This window comes from Clupea harengus, unplaced genomic scaffold (assembly GCF_900700415.2).
Source record: "Clupea harengus unplaced genomic scaffold, Ch_v2.0.2, whole genome shotgun sequence".
NCBI classification, from domain to species: Eukaryota; Metazoa; Chordata; class Actinopteri; order Clupeiformes; family Clupeidae; genus Clupea; species Clupea harengus.
This window is the reverse complement of record NW_024879608.1, coordinates 124,868-137,101: the sequence shown is the minus strand read 5'-3', so window position 1 is coordinate 137,101 and position 12,234 is coordinate 124,868. Positions and strand designations below refer to the sequence as shown.

General features: G+C 41.5%; 3 protein-coding genes across 3 annotated transcripts; all 3 read left to right on the top strand.

Annotated features, from left to right (window-relative positions):
- Positions 1-5,451: 5,451 nt before the first annotated feature.
- Positions 5,452-6,126, top strand: LOC116220936 (GTPase IMAP family member 4-like; the record flags this gene model as incomplete). The annotated part of the gene is made up of 1 exon (XM_042704238.1): positions 5,452-6,126. A coding segment is annotated over exon 1 (609 nt), but the record flags the coding sequence as incomplete, so codon positions are not given.
- A 522-nt stretch (positions 6,127-6,648) lies between these two features.
- LOC122129247 (GTPase IMAP family member 9-like) lies at positions 6,649-8,102 on the top strand. Its single transcript, XM_042704237.1, has 4 exons — positions 6,649-7,210; positions 7,422-7,604; positions 7,682-7,852; positions 8,092-8,102. The coding sequence occupies exons 1-4, from the start codon at positions 6,649-6,651 to the stop codon at positions 8,100-8,102; spliced, it is 927 nt and encodes a 308-aa protein (XP_042560171.1).
- Positions 8,103-8,131: 29 nt separating this feature from the next.
- LOC116222074 (GTPase IMAP family member 4-like) lies at positions 8,132-11,998 on the top strand. Its single transcript, XM_042704236.1, has 5 exons — positions 8,132-8,814; positions 10,864-10,883; positions 11,084-11,202; positions 11,395-11,583; positions 11,814-11,998. Exons 1-5 carry the CDS (start codon positions 8,194-8,196, stop codon positions 11,996-11,998), a joined length of 1,134 nt encoding a protein of 377 aa, XP_042560170.1. The 5' UTR covers positions 8,132-8,193.
- The last annotated feature ends 236 nt before the right edge of the window (positions 11,999-12,234 follow it).

The window sequence follows — 12,234 nt, the reverse complement described above, 5'->3', positions numbered from 1 at the left end:
ATATTGACAATGTGCTATCAGAAATAGACCTACACAGTGTTGTGAATGTTGTTGCATTTTGTGTGAGTGGTTTAGGGATTTGTGTTTAGAGTTTTGAGAAAACGAGGCATGCTTCATGTGTGTAAGCAATCGAGAAAAACTGTAACATTGGATTGGATTACAATACAGTACAGTAATGTGTCAGTGCTGATAGGACACAATCAGTTGTGAAAATGTATATGACTTACTTGCACATAGTCATAGCATAACTGTTTGACTGTCGGAGTTTCTGACAAAAGGCACCCTGTACACCTGCTTTATTCTCAAGGTGTTCCGCCTTAGAACACAGTCCACTGTGGCTAGGCTCACTGTATTGATGTTTAGGAATATGTCTTGGTCATCAATGGTTGCACTTTGTATTTGTTTACGTAATTTTACAGATACAGTACAATGGAAAATACAAGAATACTATGCTCCTGATAAGGCATTCAAACTAGTGTTTTCCTGTCATAGTAGTGTTTCTTACCTATTCCCTCTTCTGAATGTCCAGAGAATGGATGCAACTGAGAAGCGGCTTATATTTGGTTGAACCCTCTGGCCAGCCTCCTGCATGGTCAAACCATGGTTGACCATATGGTTGACCACAGTGGCCCGAATCTCATCAGAGATAATGGCTCTCCTTCTTGCTCTTTCTCTTCATCCTCTTCCTCCTCCTCCTCCTCCTCCTCTTACTCTCACTCCTCTGCCTTTCTGATCACCTCTCACTTCAATGTTGCCATCAATTGTTCTCCAAACCAGGAGCTAACCTGCCTTTGAAATGGAAGTTTTGCCAATTGAATAGCAGTGTGTTCTGTCTGAACACAAGGAGGTTTTGGCATTGATGAAGTGTGCAAAGTAGAGAGGATGGTGTTTAGTGTTTTGAAGAAAGTGTGGTTAACAATTGAAATTTGTGTCTAAAGCACATAATTGTGTGTTGTGTTTTGAAGAAAGTGCGGTTAACAATTGAAATTTGTGTCTAAAGCACATAATTGTGCTTATAGTTTAGCAGAATTGGTTTAGGGAGTTGGCACATGAGTTACAGGTTGTGGTCATTGTGCCATAAGTTCCAGTTTTTGAATGTAATCAATCGAGAAAAACTGTAAAAAAGGACAAAAAACTACTGCATCCTGTTCTAGCTCAAGACAATATTGACAATGTGCTATCAGAAATAGACCTACACAGTGTTGTGAATGTTGTTGCATTTTGTGTGAGTGGTTTAGGGATTTGTGTTTAGAGTTTTGAGAAAACGAGGCATGCTTCATGTGTGTAAGCAATCGAGAAAAACTGTAACATTGGATTGGATTACAATACAGTACAGTAATGTGTCAGTGCTGATAGGACACAATCAGTTGTGAAAATGTATATGACTTACTTGCACATAGTCATAGCATAACTGTTTGACTGTCGGAGTTTCTGACAAAAGGCACCCTGTACACCTGCTTTATTCTCAAGGTGTTCCGCCTTAGAACACAGTCCACTGTGGCTAGGCTCACTGTATTGATGTTTAGGAATATGTCTTGGTCATCAATGGTTGCACTTTGTATTTGTTTACGTAATTTTACAGATACAGTACAATGGAAAATACAAGAATACTATGCTCCTGATAAGGCATTCAAACTAGTGTTTTCCTGTCATAGTAGTGCTTCTTACCTATTCCCTCTTCTGAATGTCCAGAGAATGGATGCAACTGAGAAGCGGCTTATATTTGGTTGAACCCTCTGGCCAGCCTCCTGCATGGTCAAACCATGGTTGACCATATGGTTGACCACAGTGGCCCGAATCTCATCAGAGATAATGGCTCTCCTTCTTGCTCTTTCTCTTCATCCTCTTCCTCCTCCTCCTCCTCCTCCTCTTACTCTCACTCCTCTGCCTTTCTGATCACCTCTCACTTCAATGTTGCCATCAATTGTTCTCCAAACCAGGAGCTAACCTGTGGCCATCATATTGCTAAAGCTTTGATTTCAAATTGCACAACAGCCTTTGAAATGGAAGTTTTGCCAATTGAATAGCAGTGTGTTCTGTCTGAACACAAGGAGGTTTTGGCATTGATGAAGTGTGCAAAGTAGAGAGGATGGTGTTTAGTGTTTTGAAGAAAGTGTGGTTAACAATTGAAATTTGTGTCTAAAGCACATAATTGTGTGTTGTGTTTTGAAGAAAGTGCGGTTAACAATTGAAATTTGTGTCTAAAGCACATAATTGTGCTTATAGTTTAGCAGAATTAGTTTAGGGAGTTGGCACATGAGTTACAGGTTGTGGTCATTGTGCCATAAGTTCCAGTTTTTGAATGTAATCAATTGAGAAAAACTGTATTATAGATAATGATGATGAGGAACAATGTTATCACAGCCATTGGCTTTTGCAGGTAAAATGTCGTACTATATGGGAGAAAACAGAGACAGGTTAGAAACAGAATATCAGAAAACGTATCATATACACACAATAAAACACGGACTGCCATCAAATGACAAAACCATAAAACACCATTGGTGCATTTTGGGTTAGCATGGGGCACAACATGTTGAAGAGCAACTACTGAAACTACAAACAATATTGTGCCATAAAAGAAAAAGGAATTCATTTAAATTTAAATTTCCCCTTTACTTCTCTATTGTAATTTAACCCCCTTAGACCAGACTTTTCTTTCATCCCGATTGCTGTGATAGGATGCCCAGGTAATGTCTTTGTCAGGCAGCCACCTCCACACACTAGACCTTAGTATAGTGCCTGTGCAATACTCCCATCTGGGCTCTAGTTTCTGGAGCTTAGGTGTCTGACTGATGGACATTGTATACAAAACCAAAGCTGACGTTCCTTGCACTTTCTCATGAATAGTGGGATATTTTATTTGTTTGGTTCATGTATGACCTTTGAACATGTAGACACATTTTGCAACAAACTCAATTGAGTGCCATTTGTAACTGGCATGTGAATGTGGAGTATTATAATTTTGTATCATATGTACATTGCCAATTTGATCTTTTTAGTTTGAACGACTTTTTCTAAGTAGCTTCAGTTAACCAAACTAGATTTCTCCCAAGGGTAGCTTTGCTGTAGTTCAACTTCTTCCAGTGTGCGGTAATTGGGAGCTTGCAAAGCTGTGCCTTTAAAGTAGCTTCCCCAACACTGCTTTTGACTTGGTGACCTCTGAACCCCCTTTGCCACTGCACTGCTGTGCTTCTCCTGTTGTGTGAGAGCATCAGTCCATCATTTCACGGTCACAGAACTAATTTCAGAACTCATTTTGTAGAAAAAAGTAATTCTGCCCATGCAATAGACTTTCGAGGCCAACATTTATAATTCTGTAGCAAGAAATGCTGAATGCTTTTGTCAATGAAAGCAAAGGCTGATTGATTATAATATTTAGCTAATATTATAATATTAACATAATATTATTATTATTATATTATTAGAATATTATAATAATATTTAATATTACCACTAGCATTATTTTGCTTTGTTCCTGGTAACTATATTCCCATCACTTTGACTTAGACTTACACATAATCATACACATTTATGTTCGTAATATTATTTTATACACATAAGGCAACTGTTACCACATCTCCCTCATTGTCACGAAACACAAAGCAAACAACCCTAGAACACATCTACATGCTGTTAAGTTTAAATTATCTGCGTGCTGGTTTACAGAGAAATCAGAGTAATGGACCGCCACATGTAGCAATTGGTTTGATACAGTTGAGTTTACTGGTTTTAAGATTGGACAAGATTCAGCCGGAGATGCAGAGCTCACAATAGCTCTGTCACCCACGGCTGGAGAACGCGTTCTGAATGTTACATGTGATCACAATTGGTTTATAAGTCCCATCTTCACTGATGGTACTTTCTGGGCCCCACACGTATACGCCTCTCTGTGACTTGCATGTTTCAGTCGTAATTTCTGACCTGACAATTAAGTTTCTGTGAATCTCCACTCCCTGGTACAGATAGTCTCCCTATCTCATCTGTCTCCTGCCCAGGGTGCCCTATGACCTTGGAATTTATGTCACTGGTCATCCTACTTGAAAGCATGTGCTTTGTATGTTATCTTAGGGCCTCTCTGTCTGAAACCTGTTTTCCAACTGCTCAGTTATACTGGTTAAATGGGCATACATTGTTAATAGAAATAAAATGTTAATAAATTCATACCTAAACTGAATTTATCTTACAATGCATGGAAACACACAAGATCAGAGTTAATTTGACAATGTGGATGACTATTCTGTTACAGTTAAACCATAGGCAGGTGCATTAATATGATGTTGCATGATGTTCAGTGTCTTTAGCAGTGTCATGATGTCTGTTTGCAGGTGGTGCTCCACATATCTCAGACATGAGGATTGTGCTGCTGGGAAGCAAAAAGGAGGGGAAGAGTTCATCAGGAAACAACATCCTGGGAAGAGAGGAGTTTAATACCTCAGGAGGACAAACAGCTGAGTGTGTGAAGAGAGAGGGAGAATCAGCAAGGAGACACATCACTGTAGTGGAGGCACCCGCATGGTATCGCACTCAATCTGTAGTGGACACTCCTGAACGTGTTAAACACGAGATTGTCCGCAGTGTGTCTCTGTGTCCTCCAGGACCCCATGCTGTACTGCTGGTCATTGATGCAAAATATTCATTCAAAGAGGCATACAGAAGAGCAGCGCAGGAACACCTGGAGCTTCTGGGTGAGAGAGTCTGGAGTCACACTATAGTGCTGTTCACCTATGGGGACTGGCTGGGAAACACAACCATTGAGCAGCACATCGAGAGACAAGGAAAAGCTCTGCAGTGGGTTGTAGAGAAATGTGGGAACAGGTATCATGTTGTAGAGAATAACAAGAGCGATGGTGGCCAGGTGACAGAGCTGCTGGAGAAGATAGAAAAGATGGTGGCAGGAAACAGAGACCATCACTTTGACTTTGATGCAAAGATTATGAAAGAACTGACAATGAAGAAGAAGGAAGACAAGAGAGGAGCTGAGGAGAGGAAGATGGAGAAGCAGAAGCAGAGAGAGACTCTCAGATCATCAGGTGAGAAAAATGTTCAGCTGTCGGAACTAGAAATGTACATACCACAACTCTTATTTACTCAATTAATTCTCTCTCGGTCTCTCCCTCTGTCATTCTCTCTCTATCCCTCTGTCATTCTCTCTCTCTCTCCCTCTATATATCTATCTATCTATGCCTCTTTAAACACAAATACATACATACACACAAGCACCCTCCACACACACACACACATAATCATACACATTCATGTTTGTAATATTATTTTATACACATCAGGCAACTGTTACCAGATCGCCCTCATTTTCACGAAACCCAAAGTAATCAACCCTAAAACACATCTACATGCATGAAAACACACAAGATCAAAGTTCATTTCACAATGTGGATGATTATTCTGTTACAGTACAACCATAGGCAGGTGCGTTAATAGGATGTTGCATGATGTTCAGTGTCTTTAGCAGTGTCATGATGTCTGTTTCCAGGTGGTGCTCCACATATCTCAGACATGAGGATTGTACTGCTGGGAAGCAGATGGGAGGGGAAGAGTTCATCAGGAAACACCATCCTGGGAAGAGAGGAGTTTGATACCTCAGGAAGAACAACTGTGTGTGTGAAGAGAGAGGGAGAAACAGCAGGGAGACACATCACTGTAGTGGACACACCCGGATGGGTTAGCGGTCTCTTTGTAGTGAACACTCCTGAACATGATAATCAAGAGATTGTCCTCAGTGTGTCTCTGTGTCCTCCAGGACCCCATGCTGTACTGCTGGTCATTGATGTGACTGCTTCATTCACAGAGACACACAGAATAGCAGTGCAGGAACATGTGGAGCTTCTGGGTGAGAGAGTCTGGGGTCACACTATAGTGCTGTTCACCAATGGGTACTGGCTGGGAAACACAACCATTGAGCAGCATATCGAGAGAAAAGGAAAAGATCTGCAGTGGGTTGTAGAGAAATGTGGGAACAGGTATCATGTTGTAGATAATAAGAAGGGCGATGGTGGCCAGGTGACAGAGCTGCTGCAGAAGATTGTAGAGATGGTGGCAGGAAACAGAGGCCATCACTTTGACTTTGATGCAAAGATTATGAAAGAACTGATGATGAGGAAGAAGGAAGATGAGAAAAGAGCAGAGGAGAGGGAGATGAAAGCGCAGAAGCACAGAGAGACTCTCAGATCATCAGGTGAGAGAAATGTTCAGCTGTCGGACCTACACGTTTACACACAACAGCTCTTATTTATTTCATTCATTCTCTCTCTGTTTCTATCCCTCTGTAATTCTCTCTCCCTCCTTCTCTGTCTATCTATCTATATATATAGTATCTATCTATCGGTCTCTCTTTAAACACAGACACTCACACATAATCATACACATTCAAGTTTGTTATATTCTTGTACACACATAAGGCAGCTGCTATCAGATCTTCCTCATTGTCACGAAACACAAAGCAATCAACCCTAAAACACATCTACATGCATGAAAACACACAAGATCAGAGTTCATTTGACAATGTGGATGATTATTCTGTTACAGTAAAACCATAGGCAGGTGCATTAATATGAATTTGCATGATGTTCAGTGTCTTTAGCAGTGTCATGATGTCTGTTTCCAGGTGGTGCTCCACATATCTCAGACATGAGGATTGTACTGCTGGGAAGTAGAGAGAATGGGAAGAGGTCATCAGGAAACACCATCCTGGGAAGAGAGGAGTTTGATACCTCAGGACAAACAGCTGAGTGTGTGAAGAGAGAGGGAGAAACAGCAGGGAGACACATCACTGTAGTGGAGGCACCCGGATGGTTTCGCAATTCTTCTGTAGAGAATACTCCTGAATGTGATAAACAAGAGATTGTCCTCAGTGTGTCTCTGTGTCCTCCAGGACCCCATGCTGTACTGCTGGTCATTGATGCGAAAGATTCATTCACAGAGACACACAGAAGAGCAGCGCAGGAACACCTGGAGCTTCTGGGTGAGAGAGTCTGGAGTCACACTATAGTGCTGTTCACCTGTGGAGACTGGCTGGGAAACACAACCATTGAGCAGCACATCGAGAGAGAAGGAAAAACTCTGCAGTGGGTTGTGGAGAAATGTGGGAACAGGTATCATGTTGTAGAGAATGGCAAGAGCGATGGTGGCCAGGTGAAGGAGCTGCTGGAGAAGATAGAAGAGATGGTGGCAGGAAACAGTGGAGGGCACAGTATGGATCACCATCCTAAATGTCAGTATATATTTTTTTCACATGTTATGAAAATTCCCCACTTGTGATTTGCATAGATGTTATTTAAGTTTAACCTCATATGAATTACATTGATGAAATACAGATATTATATGGAAATTCATCATAGTGCTATAACATTGATTGACTCTGCCTGACTGTTATTAATTCCATATTTTCCCAATCTGTACAGTTACCGGCCTACCTGATGACCCAAGGGGAGATACTGGATACTATTCTGCTACATCAGGACTTGAATCTGAGCCCATAAAGCCCTTTGATCAGATGAGCGCTGCTGCCTCGACTCAACGCTTTGAACAACAGAGGCTTCCCTTGAGACCAGCACATAGAACCGCACCACGTGCTGAGGAGAACGGTTAGTGTAAAGTTTTTTGTTTTTTGACAAGTTAACTTCTTGTTGTTATTAATTCCATATTTTCACTGTCTGTACAGTTGGAGAAGGCCTACCTGATGAATACTCAAGGGGAGATCTTGGATCTGACTCTGCTAAATCAGGACTTGAATCTGAGCTCATGAAGTCTTTTAAGCAGCTGAGCGCTGCTGCCTCGACTCAACACTTTGCACAACAGAAGCTTCCCTTGAGCCCATGTGCTGAGGAGGGCGGTAAGTGTAATTTATTTTAAATTTTTTACAAGTTAACTTCTGTTTGAAGTATCCTCAAACGTTTTTCCATTATCAAATACGAATCAGTAAAACTCAGTTGCTCAAATCAAGCCTTCATAAAATGATACATTACTCATAAGCACATTGAATATGTAATGCATATGTAACCCATATCCATGCATGACAACACACATAGGATCATAGTTCATTTGACAATGTGGATGATTATTCTGTTACAGTACAACCATAGGCAGGTGCATTAAAATGATGTTGCATGATGTTCAGTGTCTTTAGCAGTGTCATGATGTCTGTTTCCAGGTGGTGCTCCACATATCTCAGACATGAGGATTGTGCTGCTGGGAAGCAGATGGGAGGGGAAGAGTTCATCAGGAAACACCATCCTGGGAAGAGAGGAGTTTGATACCTCAGGAAGAACAACTGTGTGTGTGAAGAGAGAGGGAGAAACAGCAGGGAGACACATCACTGTAGTGGACACACCCGGATGGGTTAGCGGTCTCTTTGTAGTGGACACTCCTGAACATGATAAACAAGAGATTGTCCTCAGTGTGTCTCTGTGTCCTCCAGGACCCCATGCTGTACTGCTGGTCATTGATGTGACTGCTTCATTCACAGAGACACACAGAATAGCAGTGCAGGAACACCTGGAGCTTCTGGGTGAGAGAGTCTGGGGTCACACTATAGTGCTATTCACCCGTGGGGACTGGCTGGGAAACACAACCATTGAGCAGCACATCAAGAGAGAAGGAAAAACTCTGCAGTGGGTTGTAGAGAAATGTGGGAACAGGTATCATGTTGTAGGGAATAACAAGAGCGATGGTGGCCAGGTGACAGAGCTGCTGCAGAAGATAGAAGAGATGGTGGCAGGAAACAGAGGCCTTCACTTTGACTTTGATGCAAAGATTATGAAAGAACTGACAATGAAGAAGAAGGAAGACGAGAGAAGAGCTGAGGAGAGGAAGATGAAGGTGCAGAAGCACAGAGAGACTCAGAGATCATCAGGTGAGAGAAATGTTCAGCTGTCGGACCTACAAATGTACATACAACAGCTCTTATTGACTTCATTCGTTCTCCCTCTCTCAGTCTCTCTTTTCCTCTGTCTCTCTCCCTCTATCTATCTATCTGCCTCTCCCTCTTTAAACACAAATACATAAATACAAGCACACATATCCCCCCCCCCCCAACACACACACACACACACACACATAATCATACACATTCATATTTGTAATATTCTCTTATACACATAAGGCAACTGCTACCAGATCTCCCTCATTCTCATGAAACACAAGGCAAACAACCCTAGAACACATCTACATGCATGACAACACACAACCCTAGAACACATCTACATGCATGACAACACACAACCCTAGAACACATCTACATGCATGAAAAGACACAACCCTAGAACACATCTACATGCATGAAAACACACAACCCTAGAACACATCTACATGCATGAAAACACACAACCCTAGAACACATCTACATGCATGACAACACACAACCCTAGAACACATCTACATGCATGACAACACACAACCCTAGAAGTTCTAGGGTTGTGTGTTGTCATGCATGTAGATGTGTTCTAGGGTTGTGTCTTTTCATGCATGTAGATGTGTTCTAGGGTTGTGTGTTGTCATGCATGTAGATGTGTACTAGGGTTGTGTCTTTTCATGCATGTAGATGTGTTCTAGGGTTGTGTGTTGTCATGCATGTAGATGTGTTCTAGGGTTGTGTGTTGTCATGCATGTAGATGTGTTCTAGGGTTGTGTGTTGTCATGCATGTAGATGTGTTCTAGGGTTGTGTGTTTTCATGCATGTAGATGTGTTCTAGGGTTGTGTGTTGTCATGCATGTAGATGTGTTCTAGGGTTGTGTGTTGTCATGCATGTAGATGTGTTCTAGGGTTGTGTGTTGTCATGCATGTAGATGTGTTCTAGGGTTGTGTGTTGTCATGCATGTAGATGTGTTCTAGGCTAGAACTAGGCTAGAACACATCTACATGCATGACAACACACAACCCTAGAACACATCTACATGCATGACAACACACAACCCTAGAACACATCTACATGCATGACAACACACAACCCTAGAACACATCTACATGCATGAAAACACACAACCCTAGAACACATCTACATGCATGACAACACACAACCCTAGAACACATCTACATGCATGACAACACACAACCCTAGAACACATCTACATGCATGACAACACACAACCCTAGAACACATCTACATGCATGAAAACACACAACCCTAGAACACATCTACATGCATGACAACACACAACCCTAGAACACATCTACATGCATGACAACACACAACCCTAGAACACATCTACATGCATGACAACACACAACCCTAGAACACATCTACATGCATGAAAAGACACAACCCTAGAACACATCTACATGCATGACAACACACAACCCTAGAACACATCTACATGCATGACAACACACAACCCTAGAACACATCTACATGCATGACAACACACAACCCTAGAACACATCTACATGCATGAAAACACACACAAGATCATAGTTCATTTGACCAAGTAAACAACCCTAAAACAAATCTACATGCATGAAAACACACAAGATCAGAGTTCATTTGACAATGTGGATGATTATTCTGTTACAGTAAAACCATAGGCAGGTGCATTAATATGATTTTGCATGATGTTCAGTGTCTTTAGCAGTGTCATGATGTCTGTTTCCAGGTGGTGCTCCACATATCTCAGACATGAAGATTGTACTGCTGGGAAGCAAAGGGGAGGGGAAGAGTTCATCAGGAAACACCATCCTGGGAAGAGAGGAGTTTGATACCTCAGGAAGAACAGCTGAGTGTGTGAAGAGAGAGGGAGAAACAGCAGGGAGACGCATCACTGTAGTGGATGCACCTGGATGGATTAAAGATAATTCTGTAGTGGACACTAAAAAAGAGATTGTCCTCAGTGTGTCTCTGTGTCCTCCAGGACCCCATGCTGTACTGCTGGTAATTGATGCGACTGAGTCATTCAAAGAGACAGACAGAAGAGCAGCGCAGGAACACCTGGAGCTTCTGGGTGAGAGAGTCTGGAGTCACACTATAGTGCTGTTCACCTATGGGGACTGGCTGGGAAAGACAACCATTGAGCAGCACATCGAGAGAGAAGGAAAAGCTCTGCAGTGGGTTGTGGAGAAATGTGGGAACAGGTATCATGTTGTAGAGAATGGCAAGAGCGATGGTGGCCAGGTGAAGGAGCTGCTGGAGAAGATAGAAGAGATGGTGGCAGGAAACAGTGGAGGGCACAGTATGGATCATCCTCCTAAACGTCAGTATATATTTTTTTTCACATGTTATGAAAATTCCCCAGTTGTGATTTGCATTGATGTAAATTTAAGTTTAACATCATATGAATTACATTGATGAAATACAGATATTATATGGAAATTCATCCTTGTGCTATAATATTGATTGACTGTCCCTGACTGTTATTAATTCCATATTTTCACTGTCTGTACAGTTAGAGAAGGCCTACCTGATGAATACTCAAGCGGAGATGCTGGATATGACTCTGCTAATTTAGGACTTGAAGCTAAGCACATAAAGTCCTTTAAGCAGCTGAGCGCTGCTGCCTCGACTCAAAGCTCTGGACAACAGAAGCCTTCCTTGATACCAGCAGATAGAAAAGCACCATGTGCTGAGCAGAAAGGTTAGTGTAAAGTTTAAATTATTTTTTACAAGTTAACTTCTTGTTGAAGTATCCTCAAATGTTTTTCCATTATCAGATACGAATCAGTAAAACTCAGTTGCTCAAATCAAGCCCTCATAAAATGATACATTACCCATGAGCACATAAAATATGTAATGCATATGCAGTTGTAAGTGGTACAGTAAATGCGTTTGTATAATCCTTTGTTGTCATGTACCTCCTTCTTTTAGTCTTCGAAAGAAAAGTTCCATTTGTGGATGTGTCGACAATATCTGTAAATGATGATGAACTCATCGGATGTGGCTCCTATGGAACAGTTTACAGAGGATCATACCAGGGAACTCCTGCTGCTGTAAAGAAGATAAAAATAGGCAACAATCCAGGGACTACAAATGAATTAATTATACCTGGGTAAGACTATACGTACGTGTGTTTACATTTGTACATACGCCTTTGTGCTTTACATTGAAGTGGGACTTGTACCCTATGTAAATACAATCCATGCCATTGTGGTAGTAATCAGTAATCTAATACAGTTAATACAAAATCAACCTGAAGATATGGTTGTTACGCATTTTATTTAACAGTCATTCTGGAGAGAATTAAAAAAATCTGAACAACAAAATATTCGAATACATACAGTGAACATAT

Bases quoted from the DNA above. Each gene is read 5' to 3' on its own strand.
- LOC116222074 (XM_042704236.1), top strand. From the start codon at position 8,194: ATGAGGATTGTGCTGCTGGGAAGCAGATGGGAGGGGAAGAGTTCATCA. The intron at 11,203-11,394 runs GTCAGTATATAT...CTGTCTGTACAG, and splicing joins TATGGATCATCCTCCTAAAC to TTAGAGAAGGCCTACCTGAT. The intron at 11,584-11,813 runs GTTAGTGTAAAG...TCCTTCTTTTAG, and splicing joins ACCATGTGCTGAGCAGAAAG to TCTTCGAAAGAAAAGTTCCA.
- LOC122129247 (XM_042704237.1), top strand. From the start codon at position 6,649: ATGAGGATTGTACTGCTGGGAAGTAGAGAGAATGGGAAGAGGTCATCA. The intron at 7,211-7,421 runs GTATGGATCACC...CAATCTGTACAG, and splicing joins AGGAAACAGTGGAGGGCACA to TTACCGGCCTACCTGATGAC. The intron at 7,605-7,681 runs GTTAGTGTAAAG...CTGTCTGTACAG, and splicing joins ACCACGTGCTGAGGAGAACG to TTGGAGAAGGCCTACCTGAT.